General features: G+C 41.1%; 1 protein-coding gene across 12 annotated transcripts in view; it reads left to right on the forward strand.

The window, feature by feature from the left end:
• LOC130367665 (complement C3-like) overlaps positions 1 to 21,678 on the forward strand; it is a 229,346-nt gene that overhangs the window by 61,607 nt on the left and 146,061 nt on the right. For all 12 annotated transcript variants that reach the window (XM_056570233.1, XM_056570231.1, XM_056570230.1 and 9 more), the window contains exons 8-12: positions 5,432 to 5,534; positions 10,256 to 10,376; positions 11,320 to 11,435; positions 12,163 to 12,309; positions 14,516 to 14,728. In XM_056570233.1, the coding sequence (XP_056426208.1) occupies positions 5,432 to 5,534; positions 10,256 to 10,376; positions 11,320 to 11,435; positions 12,163 to 12,309; positions 14,516 to 14,728 (700 nt within the window). The remainder of the gene's footprint in view (positions 1 to 5,431; positions 5,535 to 10,255; positions 10,377 to 11,319; positions 11,436 to 12,162; positions 12,310 to 14,515; positions 14,729 to 21,678) is intronic.

Raw genomic sequence — 21,678 nt, forward strand, 5'->3', positions numbered from 1 at the left:
ATTAACCCCTTCTGTTGTGATGCCAGGGCGTGGTTTAGCCTAAGCCACCCGAAAGGTTGTACCGCTGATCCTAGGCAAGGCAGGGCCAATAAAGAGTCCAAGGCCAGATTAAGGATAACGGTAGCTTTACTGAGGCAAGACAGATGGTACAGTCTATGCAGTTCAGCCAATATCCCAGATAGGTGCCCAGTGACACAGAGGGACCTCACAGGCTTGCTGGGACTTGCAGTACTTAGACTGACTTTAGTGCAGGCCACGGTGACTACAGATGACTTGACTGACTTGAGATGGACACAGACAATAAAGAGGAATTAACTTACAGATGACAGACTTGTGGCTGCAGGAATTTAGGCTGGAGGCATCCAATGCTCTGGACACAGACACTGGAAAACTTGACTTCACTGGACCTCAGCAGAAGCAGCAATGAGCTAAGAGAGAGATTGCAGCTCCTCCCCTTGTTATATAGGGGGGCTGTGCAAGGAGCCCATTGGTCACCTAGGAGGTCACCTGGTCACTGGGGTTCTCTGGGTAACAATAATGTGGTGCAAACACTTAAAGGTATATTACACTTATAACATATAACTTGTATATACAATGGCGTTTGCTGCAGGAGAGCCCTGGGGACATGCAGGGACTCTGCCTGACAGGTCAGAAGGACAGTATGTGGCCACATCCCATACTAAGACATCACAAACTCCCCCACTTATATTAAGTCACCCTCGACGCCCAGTCCTGGAGGGCTGAGGAGCAAAATGTCCACGGGGCCGCATGCAGTCCTGGGGTATTACACTTAACGTCAATATCCAGGCTGTAGTGAAGACAATGATGAAAAGAGTCCTTGTATAAATGTCCATACATGTTCTGGCAACTGGTAACTTAATAACTGTAGGACTACTGGAGAATAGTACTATATACTTATAGCAACATACCTATGACTATGACTATGCACATGACAACCATTTTAAACATTTCACTACGACTTTATATATGCCTTTAGAAACACTTCTGGTGGATTGGGTTGCCGGAGGTTTTCTTCCCGATGCCTTGGCTACTGGGCTCCCTTGGCATGACAGACTTCCTCCCAGAACACTCGATATAAAGAATAGACCATACATTTACTAGATAACATTTGACACTTGTTACCTTTACTTTTATACGTGCGTATCGTTTAAAGGAATACCTTTTGGCCAGCAAAGTATCCTGAGCACATAGACACAAAAGAAAATACATTATACAAATGACAACTTAAAGACATGTGAGTGGACTGTTATGTCATAGTCATCTCTATTGTATTTGACACATATGTGTACTATGTATGTCCTTAGTAGCTCTCTGTGTGATACTAACTTTAACCTGTTAAATGGGTACTCCGGTGAAAACCTTTTTTCTTTTAAATCAACTGGTGGCAGAAAGTTGAACAGATTTGTAAATTACTTCTATTAAAAAATCTTAATCCTTCCTGTACTTATTAGCTGCTGAATACTACAGAGGAAGTTCTTTTCTTTTTGGAATGCTCTCTGATGACATCACGAGCACAGTGCTCTTTGCTGATGTTATTATAATAATAATAATGTCTTTATTTATTGTTGTCCTTAGTGGGATTTAAACCCAAGGCCCCAGCTCTGCAAGGCAGCAGTGCTAACCACTAAGCCACCATGCTGCCCTTAGCATACATCTGCTTTGCACGGATGCTAAAATGGACAGAGATGTCAGCAGAGAGCACTGTGCTCGTGATGTCATCAGTGTTCCAAAAAGAAAGGAATTTCCTCTGTAGCATTCAGCAGCTAATAAGTACTGGAAGGATTAAGATTTTTTAATAGAAGTAATTTACAAATATGTTTAACTTTCTGGCACCAGTTGATTTAAAAGAAAAAAGGTTTTCACCGGAGTACTCCTTTAAGGACCAAGGGCGTACCAATACGCCCTGAGTCCGCTCCCATTCTATAAGGCGGGGCCACGGCCTCTAACAACGGCGGGGACCCGTGGTTAATAGCGCGTGGCACTGATCGCGGTGCCGTGCGCTATTAACTCTTTAGACACGGCATTTAAAGTTGATCCTAAAGTGAAACTACACTACCCCTGGCAAGCTCAGTGGGCTGTTCGGGATCGCCGCGGTGAAACAGCTGTAGGACAGCAGGAGGGTCCCTTACCTGCCTCCTAGTGTCTGATCGCCAAATGACTGCTCAGTGACTGAGATCCAGGCATGAGCATTCAAGCGGCAGAATCATTGATCAATGCTTTCCTATGAGAAACCATTGATCAATGTAAAAGATCAGTAAAAAAAAAAAAAGTGGAAAAAAAGTTAAAGATAATTTAACCCCTTCCCTAATAAAAGTTTGAATCACCTCCCCCTTTTCCCATTTAAAAAAAAAAAACTGTGTAAATAAAAATAAACATATGTGGTATCGCCATGTGTGGAATTCTCTGAATCATAAAAATATTGTTAATTAAATTGCACAATCAATGGCGTACATGCAAAAAATTCCAAAGTACAAAATAGTGTATTTTTGGTCACCTTTATATCATTTCCTGGGTCAAAAGTATTGAAGGCAAGGGACAGAACCTTTATTGACTTTGGTTAAAGATGTTTAGGATGTTTCAGTAGGCTGGAAGCTGAACTGTAGATCCATAAAATGTAGGAGGACAGTTCAAGGTTGACATGTTGTTTCGAATTCATAAAATTTCTGCACATTGACCAGTCTAAAAACTGCACACATCAAAGGTCACTAGGTTGCTTGTCTACATTATATGTTAACTAGTGGCTGTCCAAACAAATCAATGCGTTTTCATGTTGAAACCAAAGACTTATCTATTTCACCACAGTTTTACTGGAAACTGATTTCTGATTCCATTTGTTTGTAGTTTTTTTTGTTTGTTTGTTTTTAAGTGTATCTGTCACTAACAAGTTCTTTTTATATAATGTTAAAAAATAACATAATGGCCCTCATTTACTAAAGTCCAACCAACACTTTTTCTCAGTTATTGCGCCTAAATTTTGGTTGCAACGTCTGTGCGACTAATTATGCGACCATATTTTAGTCGCACAACCGACATTTTAGAAAACACTCGGAGTGTTTTTTTTTCACTCTGAAATGGGCGTGTTTTATGCAAAAATGGGCATTTTACAGACAAAACCCAAAAAATACTCGGAGTACTTCCAAAATCACTCGACAAAAAGTGTGAGTTTGCCTCACACAATAACCGACAGCCAAGAGGCCGAGTGAAATTCCAAAAATGGGGTGATTTGTAACAAGGGACTGTTTACCAGTTTGTTTTGTGTGAAATTAACTTGGTTTATAACCGGAAAACATTTTGTACAGTTAAACACTTTTATGAATAAGGTATTTAATGTTTGGGTGATATTTTTTTTTTTACATTATAACACCTGAATAATTTTAATTAATGAAACTGTTTACAAACAAACTAGTCCAAAACCTTTTGACTTACAAAAATACATTTTTATTTATAAATGGTCTTTAAGGTCCAAAAAAAGTTTGTTTTACATGTTTGGAGTTTGTGCAACACAATTGACTAGTGCGACACACAAAAAAAACGTGTGACAGAAAAATAATCGACATGTGAGACAGATTAGTATATAAGCCTGGAAAAAAATGGAGTGATATAGAAAACACTCCACAATAAACACTCCACTTTTAGTAAATAAGGGCCAATATGTATAGTTATAATATACATTGGTTTCAAAAATATGTATATTTTTGTCTCTGTAGATGTTGCTTGTGTGTCTCTGTGATGTGGAGGACAAGCAGAGTTCTGTACACTGAGGGCAAGCAGGGCTCTGTACACTGAGGGGCAAGCAGGGCTCTGTACACTGAGGACAAGCAGGGGTCTGTACACTGAGGACAAGCAGGGCTCTATACACTGAAGACAAGCGGGGCTCTGTACATGGAGGACAAGCGGGGCTCTGTACACTGAGGACAAGCGGGGCTCTGTACACTGAGGACAAGCAGGGCTCTGTACACTGAGGACAAGCAGGGTTCTGTACACTGAGGGCAAGCAGGGCTCTGTACACTGAGGACAAGTAGGGATCTGTAAACTGAGGGCAAGCAGGGCTCTGTACACTGAGGACAAGCAGGGCTCTGTACACTGAGTACAAGCAGGGCTCTGTACACTGAGGACAAGCAGGGCTCTGTACACTGAAGACAATCAGGGCTCTGTACACTGAAGACCAGCAGGGCTCTGTACACTGAGGACAAGCAGGGCTCTGTGCAGTGAGGACAAGCAGGGCTCTGTGCAGTGAGGACAAGCAGGGCTCTGTGCACTGAGGACAAGCGGGGCTCTGTACACTGAGGAGAAGCAGGGCTCTGTACACTGAGGACAAGCAGGGCTCTGTACACTTAGGACAAGCAGGGCTCTGTACACTGAGGACAAGCAGGGCTCTGTACACTGAGGACAAGCAGGGCTCTGTACACTGAGGACAAGCAGGGCTCTGTACACTGAGGACAAGCAGGGCTCTGTACACTGAGGACAAGCAGGGCTTTGTGCAGCGAGGCTCTGTGAAACGCTCCCAGCTCACATATCAGGCTGAATGACAAGCCAGGAACCTGCACAGAGCTCTGCTTGTCCTGCCCTCACTTCCTGTGTTTAAACATCCACGAGGATCAACTCACCTCGTACTAAGAAGCACACCTGTGCCAGATCCCGCCCCCCGCTTCAAACAAACGCTTGTAGAAAAAAGGAAATGTCCAGCACTGCGGTGTAAAATCACCACAGACCTCCAAAGCGTTTCCCACTGTATGCGCTAAATCATGGAGTCCTACACTTCCTGTGTTTGGTCTTCTCAAAGAGACACACATGCAATAGCTGCAGGGGCAGCATTTTTTCACCCAAAAATATACACATTTTTTAACCAATGTATGTTACAAATAGACATAAAATGGTATTATCTACATTATATAAAAAGTTTTGGCTAATGATAGGTTCACTCCAAAGGGTACTCCGGTGGAAAACTTTTTTTTTTTATGAACTGGTGTAAATTACTTCTATTCAAAATATCTTAATCCTTTCAGTACTTTTTAGCAGCTGTTTGCTACAGAGGAAAATCTTTATTTTTTTTATTTCTTTTTTGTGTTGTCCACAGTGCTCTCTGCTGACACCTGATGCCCGTATCAGGAACTGTCCAGAGCAGGAGAAAATCCCCATAGCAAACCTATGCTGCTCTGGACAGTTCCTGAAACGGACAGAGGTGTCAGCAGAGAGCACTGTGAACAACACAAAAAAGAAATTCAAAAAGTAAAGATTTTCTTCTGTAGCATACAGCTGCTAAAAAGTACTGAAAGGATTAAGATTTTTTTAATAGAAGTAATTTACAAATCTGTTTAAATTTCTGGCATTAGTTCATTTAAAAAAAAAAAGTTTTCCACCGGAGTACCCCTTTAAGCCAGGATTAACCTCTTATTTCTTCAATGCTTAGGTACATTTATAAGAAGCCAGTTGTTGGTAAAGGCTTTGTTGTCTTTGGATTAAAGAAAGATGGGGAAAAGAAAATTGTTACTGACTCACTGAGGAGGATTGAGGTAAAATAGTTGAATTTTAGGGAAGTTGTTGGTATGAAAGCAATTGAAATGAAAACAAATGTTGATGATCTTAAAGAATACCAAGCATGTAGCTAAAAACTCATATTTTGGAGTAAAGGGTTAATAGTGCTTATTCTTGCAATGTGTCAAATCTTTCATGTTATATGATTAACCAACTAGACCAGAGGTCCCCAACATTTTGTACCTTGTGAGCCTTATTCATCTGTAAGTAATGTTTGAGAACTCGAAAATGTAAGAGAAACACATTAAAGGGGTTGTCCAGCCAACTCCATAAAAAAAAGAAAGGTGCCCATACTGTTGGTTAAAATAATAAAAAATTGTAATTACCTCCCTCGCTTCCCCACAGCTTCCATTATTCCAGAGTCTCCTCAGAAATGGCACTTACAGGTCGCAGGAGTGTCCTATCTCAGCCAGCTGAGTGGCAATGAGAATGAATTGTCTGCAGCACCAGAATGTGTAGCGTAGAGAAGACCAGTCACCGCCAAAACTAAGGCTACCACTTGGACCCCCAGCGATCTTCTGCCGGCATCCCAGCGTTCTGAACATTTATGCTTAGAACACCGGCTCTGCTAGGCTTTGGGCAACCATGGTCATCATGCCCCCTCCATTAATGTCTTTGGGAGATATATAAAGGGGGCGTGACGGCTGTGGTTGCTCATAATCCAGCACAAAGCTAACCCCCCGCAATCAAACATCTTATCCCCTATCCTTTGAATGATTGCTTATAATGCTTTACTATGGTGACTCAAAAAGTGTAAAATACATATACATATATATATATATATATATATATATATATATATATATATATATATATATGAAAGCCCCTGATAAAAAATTTTAATCACTCCTCTTTTTTCCCATTCTACACATAGGAAATATGTAAACCAAAAAAATGGACACATTTGGTATCAACATGAGGAATGTGTGAACTATTAAAATGTAGTGTTCATGATCCCTCATACACACCTTATACAGCCACTGTATACGGAAAAATAAAAGTTTTAGGGGTCAGAATAAGGCATTTTTTAAGCATAAAATAACACCTATATAAACTGGTTAATGTTGTATCTTATTGACCACAGAAGAAAGATAACATGTCTGTTGCACTACAAAGGACACTGCGTAAAAACAAAGCTTCCCCAAAAATTGCCAAGTTTTATGGCAAAATGAAAGGTGTCCTTACAAAGTACATTTGGCCACGCAAAAAACAAACCCCCACATAGATCTTTGGATTGGAAAATAAAAGGGTTATGTCTCTTAAAAGGCAAGAAGGAAAAAAAAAAAAGCAAAAACCCCTAAAGGACACAGGATGTATATGTACGCCCTGGATACGTGGTACTTGGTGCACCAGTCTGTACATATGTGTCCTCAGAGGCATGGGGACTATGAAGCAAGCGCAGGAGCTGCACTCTCTTTATAAACTGCGGGTCCTGGCTGCTATTAGCAGCTGGGGACCTGCCGCTAATGGTGGACATCAGCGATCATGCTCATGCCCACCATTAACCCTTTAGATGCCATGATCCATATTGATCATGGCATCTAAAGCATTACCGGGCTTTGTGACACTCATCAGACCACCCGAAGCACATTTATTTTCGGGGGTCCGATAAGTCAAGATGGTGACTGGAGGTCTCCTTACCTCCTCCATGTCGCACTTCCGGGAGCCATTTGCAAAATTTGCCTTATGGCAGCCGATACAAGTGAATCACCAATACTACTGATGTAAATGCATAGCACTGAGCAGTATTAGCAATCGAGTGATTGCTATAAATTGTCTCCTTAAAAAATAGTGAAAAAAGTCTTTAAAAATACACATTACCCCTTCCCCCAATAAAAATTTTAATCACCGCTCATTTCACACTTCACAAAAAAATAAATAAATAAATAAACAAATTTATTTGGCATTGTCACATACAGAATTGTCCAAATTATTAAAATATTGTGTAATTTATCCCCTACAGTAAAACGTGTAAACATAAGCAAAACTGCTGATTTTTGGTCAGATCACATCCCAGAAAAATGTAAAAAAAAAATTCACATATATGCAGATGTGGCACCAATAAAATCTACAGATCACAGCGCAAAAGATTACTCTCATACAGTCCCTTTTATGGAAAAATTAGAAAGTTATAGGGGTCAGAATAAGAACATTTTAAAAAGTACCTGCCACCAAATAACCTGTTCTAAACTAACTCTGGCTATGTTCCCTAACTACTCCTAACACCCCTTTCAGCCCTTAAAAAATTCAGAGCTTTAAAAAGCTCTGTATCTTACTTTTATTCTTGCTTAAATAGTGCAATTTCCCAGCAGGCGAAAGTGGGCGTTTCCCAGCAGGCATAAAATCACTGAAGCCTGCTGAGGGACCACTTTCGCCCTTAATTTTCTGTGGAGCTGTCAATCAAGCTCAGTGCAGAGCTGGAGGCAGGTTGCGGGGGTGATCTCAAAATTCCACCTTGCGGGATTGGCGCTTCACCAGGATGTTGAAGAAGTTTTCGCAGTCAGTCTACTGTGAAAAACTTTTTATTTACCAGAGTATATATCATACAGAGGCAAATTGGTTTCACAGATAGCTGGGTTGGCAGGACAACGTGTTTTGAGAGGGGATTACTCTCTTCGTCAGCTCCCTGGGACCTCTTTGTCAGGTCCCTGGGACCTGACAAAGAGAGGAATCCCCTCTTGAAACGCATTGTCCTGCCAACCCAGCTATCTGTGAAACCAATTTGCCTCTGTATGATATATACGCTGGTGAATAAAACGTTTTTCACAGTAAACTGGCTGCGAAAACTTCTTTAACATCCTGGTGAAGCGCCGATCCCACAAGTCGGAATTTTGGGATCACCCCCACCAGGGTGTTCCGCAACCTGCCTCCAGCTATGTTCCTGACCGCTGCCATCGGTACCGACGATCAGTGGCTCCGGGACCGAGCCGCAACCTATCTGAAGTGCTACTCAGAGTTGTGCCTGCCATTTTCACAACATAATAAGGTGAGCGGTATTTCTGCTTTTTTCACACATACCATCTAAAACTTACTACACTATCATCTATACGATCTAAAAATATACCATCTAAAACTTACTACACTATCAGAGTGCCGTATTCTCTGTCTCCTTTTCACCCCTATATTCCAAGCTCAGTGCAGAGAAACACTTCCTGAGTTTGGACTCCTGCCAGACCAGGATAAGACCAAACTCATTGTATTAATTGTGGAAGGGAACAGAACAGAGCCACCTAGTGGTTGTTTTTTATATTACATTTTAAACATAAGCAAGCGAATGGGAAAGTGTCTGCTAATTACACAAGGAACACTATATTAAAGGTTTTATTTGGTGACAGGTACTCTTTAAACATACTTATTTTGTTAAACAAATGTGCCTTTTTTTTAAAAACAGTACAATAAGAGAAAAGCATGTAAACATGGGTATCATTTTAATTGTATTGACCCACAGATTAAAGAGAACATGTCATTTTTACAACATAATTTACTCACACAATCAGACATTTATCTCCTATCCTGTAGATAGGGGATAAGTGTTTGATAAGTTAGGAGTCATGACCAGGGGATGGACAGGGAGAGTGAGCCCTAAGCTGTCCCTAGAAACACTCTCCCTGCCTACTTGCCCATCCATCCTAAACGGTGGATCGACAACTTGGAGCTGGTCCCTTCTTGAGCTAAAGTGCAATGGGTGTAAAGGTACACAAATAATACAGTACATAGACGGGAACAGGTCAGAAACGTAACAGGAAAACAACCAGATAAACCAGGCAGGATATAAATATACAAACAGGGCAGGATATAGCGTACTAACATACAGTTCAGAAACCGGAATTAAGATTAACGGCAGATATGAATAAATGAACAAGACTAGATGTGGAATAAGTACACAGCAAAAGCCAAGAGATGCGGGGATGAACAGATAAACTGAATGTCAAACAATAAACAGGTCAGGAAACATAGAACACAGTTCACTCTGGACACTGAACAAAGAACAAACTATACTCCCCACTCAAAAAATGGAGGGACATCAATACCAAAGCCAAATAGACTCCTAGCCAGTAGGCACACTCCCCCGTTTGATCAGGATACTGGCCTAGAAGGAAACAGAAATATAATACACAGAACACAAGACTGAGCAAACAGGAATATTACAAAACCAAACTCCATAAAATGGAGGAATACGGGTCAGGAATACTAAATACAAAGCACGGGTACAAGCACACGACTCACAGTGAGAACACAAACTAAGATAACAAGGCTAAAACCAAGCAGACTAAAATCTATATCATAAAAAGGACTATAAACCATGGTTAAAACTCAAACAGACAGACATAGCAAAGGTGAATCATAAAACAGTCATAGTCAGAGTAAGAACAAATCAAAAGCCCAGAGTTCCAACAGAGTTCAGGTTTTAATCCCACACCCAAGCTGTCATAGATTAGAGCATTAACTAGTCCCTAGTCAGGGAGAATAGCACAGAAAACTGCCCAGACAAAGCCAGTGTCTGAACAGATTCAAAAACAGAAAAATACAAGAACTGACATTATATTAGGTTACCCGGACTACCCCATTAAACATAATAATTCTACCATGATTTTATAATAATTGTGGATTGTGATATAAATCATGTCAAATATCCTTATTTCACATCTCAAATATTTCCATTTATTTATTTTTACTCTCCTATCTAATAATTGTCTAGATTTCAGAAGGAATAGGCCACGTAAAACTGCAGCGCAAAGACTTAATAAAATCTTTCAAGAATCCAGAGGACTTGCTGCAGTACAAACTCTATGTTGTGGTGACGGTCATCACTGACGTAGGTGAGAAAACCATTAAAGAATCACATGATAAAAGGAATGAAAAAATACTCCTTATGGGCTTAAAGGGGTACTCCCATGCCCCAGCGTTCTAAACAGTTTGTTCAGAACGCTTGGAGCAGGCGGACGTGATTTTGACGTCACGCCATGTCACATCCCCTCCATTAATGCCTATGGGAGGGGGCGGGTTGGCCGTCACAACCCCCCCCCCCCCCCCCCCCCCATAGACATGAATGGAGGGAGTCCGACATCCTATCACTTACATTAAGCAGAGTGACTTTTTAAAGACAGAATTGTAAACACATGACCACATTAGAGGAATAAATTGCATAAATACAGCTGTACTACAATAAAACATATGACACTGTATGGCTAGTGATGGTAAGTGTGTATAATATTGGGAAACACAAACCTGCAGTGCTTCTTTTACATGGAGAATGGTTACAAACACAGTCTCTCGCTCTGGAGGACCTTTCCTGTCCAGTATAGACAATACATTTTTTTATAGTATAGAAAATAAAAAATTTTATAGCATAGACAATACATGTTTTTATAGTATAGACAATAAATTTTTTTCAATGTCCACCATGTAATACTTAATTTTCCCTCTGCGGAGAAATTGAACACATACTACCTTGTCTCACCACAGATTACAGCTTTTTGTTGGGGTCCCAAAAGGGGGATGCTTTATGATCTGTATTTTTTAAGGGACTAATCTTACAACTAGGGATTTCCAAAGTAGAAAACACCTTTAATGACCATGGTTAAAGGTGTAAAACATGGTTGTCAGTTATCCATGTACTATTGGCTCCATGTATCAAAAGAATAGGTACAATATTTAAGTCAAGGAGATGGACAACATCAGTGGACCTTGGTGGGGTAAATATTTTATTTAAAACTAAATGGCATTGATACAACACTTTGAATGCAACTCTTTTCATTACAGGCAGTGACTTTGTAGAAGCAGAATCAGATGACATTTACATAGTTAAATCACCATATAAAATTGCCTTCTTCAAAACATCCAAATATTTCAAGCCTGGAATGCCATTTGATGTCACGGTTTGTATTTTCTTCTACATGATTTTTTTTTTTTTTTTAAACAGTGCGCCATGATGAAACAAGGTTTGACTAGTCATACAGAGCTCTCCAAAGAGTAACTAACATGAATATCAGATTACTTTTTGGCATCTACTAGGCTACAGCCAAGGCCTCTGCCATCCTTGAAAACTTGTCAGCCTGGCAGCTCTTGGCATGTAGATACTTGGCATGTAGAATAGGAAATATTACAACTTCCAACATAAATGGTAAGTAGTATAAATTATGTAGTTTTTTGACAATGCCAGCAGTGGTTACAGCTGCTGCCTATTAGAGGACAGTAATCTCCACAATGAAGACATTTTGATAAAAATTTTAAAAGGTAAAAGAAAGTTAGAGTGAATGGTGGATGAGACTTGGTTCATATCTGCATTGAAGGTTCATTTAGGAGCCTCTGGTGGAGATTCTGCTGAAAATGCTATACAATAGGACACAACGCGCTCCACTATTTTTTCTGATAGAAGCAAAGTCAAGCACTGAGAGTGTACGGCATGCAACAAATATGACAAAGCCAGTTTTTTATGGTTCTGCTCTTATGATGAGGCAGAAAATTGGGGGGAAAAATTATGACGGTGTGAATGTAGCCTTGGATCATAACTTTACATATAATCTATGTAGCATTCCTTCCCTCCACTTATTAGGGGTTATCATTTCAGAAACTTCAATTTATGATATTATTATATTCATATAGGTTATGGTCACCAACCCAGATGGATCTCCTGCAAAAAGCATCTTGGTGAAGGATACCCCAGGTGTCAACCAAGGTAGAACTGATGAAGATGGAATAGCAAGATTGAAACTAAACACAGCCTTAAACGTAAAATCTCTGACGATAAATGTGAGTCTTTCTGGCTGATATATTATATGTTTTGGTTGCAGTTTGCAGTTATACAGAGACTATTAACAAAATATGAAATCCTACTAATTGTTGACATGTTCTATATGTTCATTAAAGGGGTACTCCGGGGAACTAAACCCATAGCTCATCCTTTCCTTCTCATCAACCTATTTAATTGTCTAAATATTATTCATTAGCTATACAGAGCAGTTCCCCCTCTTTGGTTGTCACTTACATGCATGAATTGAGGCAATGACATCATACAGCCATCCACTCTTTCTTTGTCCAAATAAAAGCAGCCCCACCCTCCTAAGAGACACAGACCATGTGGTTTCTGCCCTGCACTGATGAGTTCTGGGAACTGGGAGGTGTGTGAAGCCTCCGCCAATCGGACACTGAACTTCTCACTGCTGCTCAGAGCAGGAGGGTGGGGGCTGCTCTCAGAGAGGGACCTGACTGGCAGAGCAAAGCTGCAATGATTGCTGGGAGATGTAGGCAAGTGGAGGGAGGGATGGCAAAATATATCAAGCAGCCATAGAAGACAACAGGGGCCACAGGAGCCATGCATATCAGGCAGGATGGTTTACAGGGAACATATCCAGGTAGTGTGGTGGTTTTGAAGCTTTAGATATATATATATATATATATATATATATATATATATATATATATATATATATATATGTATAAACTTTCCTGGAGTACTCCTTTAACTCTTGACACAATTAGATGTAGCTGCAACTGCCTCCCTCAACTTGACAAGAGTAAAACATGTCTCCAAGATAACCATGAACCCCCAAACCCTTTAGATCTAGTCATTCTACCTGGTGTGCCTGGTGCTGGTGCTGGTTCTACACTAAATACTAATCTCCCTATAGACACATTAGCCTCTTCAGTCATTTTGGGGCTTCAGAACACGACACACTGAACAAATAACTTTTTTTCATTTTGTGTTCATGCCTTATTATGGGGTCTTGTTTTTTGCAGGACTATTTGTAGTTTCTACACACACTATATTGTGTGTTCATACAGTACATGTTATTCATTGCTTAATACTTATTTAATAAAAACAATCAAACAAAAAATACTGGGGAAAAACATTAAAATAGGTCATAAACTCTTAGTCATATATGTACTTAATGCTTACATATTAGCTTACAGTATATCACTTACATTAACGTATGTATCATCATTCTACAACACTGTATGTAGAACTGTATGTTCTATTTAAGGAGGAAGATATGTCAGCCCGCTGCCTCTGCTCTCTCTGTCTCTCGGCCATTTCCCTAGCACCTAGAGTCTTCTGTTCATGTCTCCAAGGTGCCTTTGCACAGGAAATCCCTATGATGTCATTACTGAGATCATGAAGTTCCTTAGCTGCCACCCAGATACACAAGCAATTGCAACCATATTTATTTCAGATTACACTACAACATGTTTCTGAATATAACCATTTTTCTAATATTAAAGGGGTTATCTGGCCAAAGAGCAGCACCTGCATTCTATGCGGAGCTGCGTCTCCGGTCTCAGAAAGCTTGTTTCCGGGACTTGATACGTAACACCAAGCCCCTCGTGACATCACAGCACGCCCCTCCATTCGTGTCTATAGGAGGGGGCATGATGGCTGTCATGCCCCCACCTATAGACATAAATGGAGGGGGTTTGGTGTGACATCACGAGGGGGTTTGGCATTACATATCCAGTCCCGGAAACAAAGAGCTTTCCGAGACTGGAGACGCAGCTCTGCACAGAATACGGGTGCTGCACGGTGATCGCGGGGGAGCCCCCCGAGATCAGACATTTTATTCCCTATCCTTTGGAAAATAACCCCCTATCTTTGGAAAAATACTATGTCCTAGATTTATCAAGTTGCCTGAAACCAAAACTGTTTGGTTTTGTCCATGACAAGCAATCGCACCTCATCTTTCAAATTACCAGAACTTGTTAAGATATGAAAGCTGAGCTGTGATTGGTTGTTATCAACAAAACCAGACAGTTTTGGTTTCAGGTGGATTGATAACCTATATGTATGAATTTCCATTTTCATTACCATACTAAACCTATTCCTTAGGGTAGATATATCAAATCAACTATGCTCCAAAAACATTCAACACAATTTCTTCAAGTGTTTAAGCAATAACTCAAGGCTGATTCTCAATCCAAAATGCAGAGTTTTTGTCTCATTCTGCTTTATAATTTCTCATAGGTAAAAACAGCTGTTCCCAACTTGCCTGACCATTTGCAGGGATCTGCACAAACAAAAGTGGAGGCATATAAATCAATAAGTGGACAGGACAATTACCTACACATTGGCATGGCAAATAATGTCCTTAAACCAAAAAAACTGATTTACATAGACTTTAATATCTTGACTGGCAAAGCTGAAGTCCAGAAGCAGATCAAGCACTTCTCTTACTTGGTAAGTACGCCTTGGAACATTTGCTGCCCAACTACATAGAATGCTTATCCTCAAAGATTATGTTTGGCACGCACATAATATTTGAGCATTGGCACTGTATATTATGAGCAGTGTACAATGGTATTGTGGAGTTTTGCTACTTTAATAGGGTTGTTTGGCTAAGGAAAGGCATTATTATTTAGGCTTAAAGGGGTTATCCACCATAAGGTGATTTTAGTACGTGCCTGGCAGGCAGTAATGGACATGCTTAGGAAGGATCTGCGCTTGTCTTGGGGCTAAATGGCAATGTTGTGAGATTACCATAACACTGTGGCTAGTTTTTTGTGTAATAGTATTTCCTGTTTGACTTTTCTTTTTTTTACTACAAATCCCATAATTCAATTTTTCTCCCTCCCACGCATCAGCCACCCCACCCATTGAAACATAAATGAGCTGCATCCATGAAATGACCCATGGTTTTCAATCAGGGTGCCTACAGCTGTTGCATTAGTTGTAGATTGATCTCTCTCCCACCAAGCGATCCCTCCACCCATTGAAGAAGACAGGCTCCCTGTCATTAGCTGACTAGTGAGTCAGGTCTCGGCCACATTGCAAGCTGGGAAAAATCTGAGACAACAGTCATTTTGTGTGCTGGTAAAAATAAATATTGGTGTGAAAATCACATAAGAATTGTGAGAAAACCGTCACACACAGGTAGAGACACTATATTATGAACTACACTAACTTTACAGCCCCTGTAGCATAGTCAAATAGAAAAAAATCCTGGAATACCCCTTTAAATCAGCAACAGTGTCCTTGCTCCTGATACTAAGTCTCTTTAGGCAACAATACACCTCATACTAGGAGTTCCACTACTCCCTGTTAGAACTCATATATATAACATGCAACACAAGGGAGAATAACACTGTTCATAATTTCTAAGACCCAGCTGGGTAGTAACTCACGATACAGATGGTTCACTTCTTATTCTTTGTGTATTCGTCTTGAAGATTCATATCTTTATGCAAAATACAAAGTGGAGCTTGATAGCAGATACAGACATAGAGAGAGCTGTGTTCACCTTCCTGCTCAACACCTTGGACGCAACAGCGTTTTGGGAGCGTGCCCCCTTAATCATGCGTGTCAGGTGTGAAGTGGGAGAGCTTTAAGTAGTCCAGCATGAGACACTAATTCAGATTAACCATTTACAAAACGCATGCATATATAAAAATATCAATAGCATCTAATCGGGTTATAAAAATGATTTAAAACTGCAGACCTCACTCATCCCTTTCTAGACTACACTTTCAAGTTCAGTTCTCCAATAACTTTCTCTTGTAACAGACTTTGCTTATTAAGGTTAACATTTTCCATTTCAATATTAATCACTTCAATGTTTTTATAGGATGGTTATGTTCACGAAAATGTCGGGCTACTGTACTTTCACCATACTTAGATGTTTCCACATTTTCTATTTTAAGAAATTTTCTAATTAGTGTTTTATGTTCTGTTAACCAAGTTTTTATAGACCTGGCTGTCTGTCCTACATATGAAAGTCTGCACGGACATTTGAGCATATATATTATGTTCTTTGTTTGGAAAGTATAAAATCCCTTATGATGTATTAAAAAACCTTTAGACGGGTGAATAAAACTTTCACCCTTGATAATACCACTGCAATGGGTGCAATTCAGGCAAGGAAAAGTTCCTTTGCTTCTAGCAGACAAAAAGGTTTGGCAACTTTTCTTTTTTTTTATTGCAACATCACTTTTTATGAATTTTTCACCTATGGATGGACATTTTTTGTATGCAAAAAAGGGCTTTTCTTAGAACAATTTTCCGTCTTTTTTATCCGTGTGTAAAATGTGCCAATTTTTTAGTGTCGAACGTTTTACCATATGTGCTCTTTTGTCGTACATTTCTAGGTACATGACGGGATTTTTCTCACTTTTTCCCTTGTCATGATTACAAGTTTTTTTTGTAGTAATTATTTTCTTGACATCAGTTTTACTTTCTCACCTTCACTTACAACTTGTTTCAGGTTATAACCTTTTTCAGAAAATGTTTTAATAAGTTTAGTTTTACTGATCTCATATTCCACATCTGAATGCTCTTTGCTCTAATAAATTGGCTTTGTGGCAGACCCTTGAAGGTTGTCGGGGCATGAAAACTTTTTCTATGTAGTGTGTTTTTCACATCAGTCGGTTTTGAATACATCGCAGTATTGAATCCCTCCATGGTACGGTTGATTTCAACATCTAAAAACCGTATAAAAGTGCGATTGTAATTAAGAGTAACTTTGTTGCTGATTTAAATGTTGTCTATCCACGTCCTTTGTACCTAAAAATGTGTCATTTACTGACTTAAGTCAGCTAACAGACATTATAGCTGAAGTTTTCTCCTTCTCGGAAACAGAGTGGAACGATATACTTTTTCAGGCTGCAGCTGCCGGTTTTTCCTTTGCTGTACTACATGAACAGTGTAAAATCGATTATGAAAAACGTTTGGAAATACTTACAAAGAAGGAAATCAATTTATCTTTTTATGCCTCTACTCTTACGGAGTATCTAAAAATAAAAAGGATCCCACCAGGATTAAGGTGTAAATGAGTCCCTAACCTGTTACCGGATGATGCGGTTTTCCACCAGAGATGATATGCTATGAACAACCACCACTCTATGGATCTTATGTTGCTTTCAGTCCAGCATTTGCAGACGGCAATAGAACCGTTGAAACAAGAAATCTGCGAAATTGAGGATAAACTCAAAACCAGTAAAACTCCATCTGAATATGATCAGTTAGATACTGCATTGGACCATGATCTTGAAAAGACGAAGACTACTTTACTGCAAAATAAACTGCAGAAACTTGAACGGGACATGCGTGATTATTTACATAACAGAGTTTATACATGGGCTGAGGAACAAAAACAGTCTCGACCAATAAGACCAGCAAGAGGTAGTAATTACTCTGCATCATTAAACACTCACGTTTCAGAAGACAGGAACACCGGTGGATGTGGATTGGCTGGACCTGTGTGGCAGATGATTCGGACCGTACCAGGGAACGGAATCTAAGGGGCAGTTGGTTTTCACCAGAGCCCGCCGCAAAGCGGGATGGACTTGCTGCGGCAGGCGGCACCCAGGTCGCTACCCCTGGCACGGCTCAACCACACAGGCGGCTTAGGAGATGCAAGGCATAGGAGGGATAAGGCAGCTCATAGTCAGGATAGCAGAAGTTCCGGGCAGGCAGCACAGTAGCGTAGTCAGGACATAGTAGTAGGTCAGTAGGCAGGCGGCAGAGGAGCAAGGCCAGGTCACGGAGCAAAGAATCAGATACACGGCAAGGCAATAACAGGAATGCTTTCTCTCAGGCTCAAGGCAACAAAGATCTGGCAGAGAAGTGAGGAGGATGAAAGAATTTATCAATGAGCCACAGGTGAATTACACTAATGAGCTCACTTGCCATTTAAATCTTAAAGCTCCGGCGCGCATGCCCTAGGGGACGGGGACACGCCCACCGGAGCAGAGAGGCAGACGCGGGGGCAAGAGAAACACTCGGAGAGTGACAGACTGGGTTTCGCATGCGGGCACGTCCCGCGATGTGAGTCCCAGCCCCGCCGGCAGTAGCATGTAACGGGACCATGCGCTCACGGCCAGTGTGTGCGGCCGGAGCGCATAACGTAACACATCAACAGATGGTTCAAGTTCGGAACAAATGCCAACTGCAACTGGAAAACACATCACAAGATCTAAACAACCACAGAAAATTATTTTTTTTATCCAAAGGAAAAATGGGACGAGATACCACAGAAGAGACGTCAGATTCCACAGACAAAGAAAAGAAAGAAGAAATAGCTGGAAAAAAGAAAAAAACAAAGAAAAGAAAATAAGTGCATCAATGGCGGTGAACATCTCTGATCGAGAACTATCCGCAGATTAAATATCAATGCTTGACAAAGTCTTGGGATTCGTTCCCTTGTTTGAAAAATCTAAGTTTGAGCACAAGATTGATTTCTTTGATTCTGCTGCAGTATTAGAATGAAGATGTTTCTTTACGATGTGAACAAAAGCCAAGATAGAACTCCACTCAGAGACATACCTCCAGGTTTAAAGGGGTACTCCGCCCCTAGACATCTTATTCCCTATCCAAAGGATAGGGGATAAGATGTCAGATCGCGGGGGTCCAGCCGCTGGGGACCCCCGGTATCTCAGCTGCAGGACCCACCTGTTTCGGCTTCCGGAAACGCTGGAGGCTTCGACTCCCGACGACGGTGACGTGAGATTGTAACGTCACGACTCCGCCCCGTGTGACGTCACACAGGGGCGGAGTCGGGACATCACAATCTCACGTCACCGTGGTCGGGAGGCGTTAGTATGAGAGCCTCCAGTGCTGCCGGAAGCCGCAACAGGTGGGTCCTGCAGCTGAGATAATGGGGGTCCCCAGCGGCGGGACCCCCGCGATCTGACATCTTATTCCCTATCTTTTTGATAGGGGATAAGATGTCTAGAGATAGTACCATCTTCTACGTGAGACATAATGTAATCATACATTTTCTGTTTATACTATAATGTGGGGTCACCTGCCAGAATTTCTAAACATTAATATCAGACAATTGACATTCTGCTTCTGCCACATAATCGCTCCTGTTCATCACCACAGTGGCTCCCCCCTTGTCCGCAAGCTTTATGACAAGGGAGGAGTTACTGTGGAGCGTGAACAGGGCCCGATGTTCACTTCTAGATAGATTAAATGGAACGTAAGATGCTGGTGACCATTTCTCGTCCATTTTTGATGAAACGACTTGCATAAATGTATCTAATGTCCCACACTCAGGATCGAATGACAATGCCTTCCTTAAAGGGGTACTCTGCCCCTAGACATCTTATCCCCTATGGAAAGGATAGGGAATAAGATGTCAGATCATGGGGGTCCCGCCGCTGGGGACCCCAGGGATCTCGGCTGCAGGACCCACCTGTTGCGGCTTCCGGAAACACTGGAGGCTTCGGCTCCCGACCACGGTGACGTGAGATCGTGACGTCACGACTCCGCCCCGTGTAACGTCACACGGGGGCGGAGTCGTGACATCACGATCTCACGTCACCGTGGTCGGGAGGCATTAGGATGAGAGCCTCCAGCGCTGCCGGAAGCCGTAACAGGTGTGTCCTGCAGCTGAGATCCCGGGGGTCCCCAGCGGCGGGACCCCCATGATCTGACATCTTATCCCCTATCCTTTCCATAGGGGATAAGATGTCTAGGGGCGGAGTACCCCTTTAAGGAAGGCATCGTCATTCGATCCTGAGTGTGGGACATTAGATACATTTATGCAAGTTGCTTCATCAGAAATTGACGAGAAATGGTCACCAGCATCTTACGTCCCATTTAATCTATCTAAAAGTGAACATCGGGCCCTGTTCACGCTCCCCAGTGACTCCTCCCTTGTCATAAAGCTTGCGGACAAGGGGGGAGTCACTGTGGTGATGAACAGGAGCGATTATGTGGTGGAGGCAGAATATCAATTGTCTGATATTAATGTTTATAAATTCTGACAGGTGACCCCACATTATAGTATAAGCTGAAAATTTATGATTACATTATGTCTCACGTAGAAGGTGGTACTATCTCCCAAAAAATCTGTAAAGCAATAATGGTAGTTACTACCCAGATGGGTCTTAGAAATTATGAACTGTGTGATATATGCCATCCTCCCTTGTGTTGCCTGTTAGATTTGATTATTATTTAGGCACCATACATTAGGGCTGCACAGTTCAATACAGATTTGTCAGGCCAGGAATAGGAAAATGTCAAGGAAACCTGCCACCATGTTGATAAACAAGCACTGTAAAAATAAAGAGTACCTGTCATGATCTTGTTAAATGTTATAATCCTCCCAGTTCATTGCCCCATCATGATAAACCACCCCCTGCCTTTATTTTTAATATTTTTTAGTTTTCTACCTTGATATTGCTCTGCTCAGTCTCAGTCAGATTCTCAGACTGGGAAGGGGCGTTCCCTAGTAGGCATGACATGCTCTGAAGCCATAAAGGGGAGAACTTCCTCCCTCACTCTGCTACACACAGCGCAGAGCAGTTCACTGTGAGATTAGCTATGATACGCTAAGGCTGCACACACACACCCACAGCACTCCAGACTGCTCTGCATTTCCTGATTTTGGACTCCTGCACGGCCAGCAAGAGTCCAAAGTCTGTGCAAGAGATGGTGGAAAATGTGCTCTGGACAAGTAGGGAGACACCTAGTGGAAGCTATTTAAACACAAATAAAACTTCATTATTAAGATTAAGATTTTTTTATTTAGCACAAGGAGTGCAGTAGCAAAAATTAGTTTTAATGACAGTACCTATTTAAAGCAGTTCCCATTTAAGGTCCTGGAAGACATCACACAGCATGCCAGATCTTGTTCCTGGGTTAAAGCCATGCATGCGATGACGAAGTTAGCTGTGGTGTTTTGCCATGGGGATGCCATTGCTCAGAATGGGCTGATATGCCACATGGCAAGCAGATAAAGTGCCACAATGGAAGGTAATGGCCCACAGCTAATAATGGCACTTATTAGCTCTGTGTTGAATGATTATTTACATTAAAGGGATACTCCGCTGGCAAACTTTTTTTTTTTTTTTTTTTTTTTTTAAATCAACTGGTGCCAGAAAGTTAAACAGATTTGTAAATTACTTCAATTTAAAAATTGTACCCTTCCAGTTCTTATCAGCTGCTCTATACTACAGGTGAAGTTCTTCTCTTTTTGAATTTCCTTTCTTTCTGACCACAGTGCTCTCTGCTTACACCTTTGTCCATTTTAGGTACAGAGAGAAAGGAAATTCAAAAGAGAAGAACTTCCTCTGTAGTATACAGCAGCTGATAAGTACTGAAAGGATTAAGATTTTTATAGAAGTAATATGCAAATCTGTTTAACTTTCTAGCACCAGTTGATTTTAAAGAAAATGTTTGGTCCG

This window comes from Hyla sarda, chromosome 4 (genome assembly GCF_029499605.1).
Source record: "Hyla sarda isolate aHylSar1 chromosome 4, aHylSar1.hap1, whole genome shotgun sequence".
NCBI classification, from domain to species: domain Eukaryota; kingdom Metazoa; phylum Chordata; class Amphibia; order Anura; family Hylidae; genus Hyla; species Hyla sarda.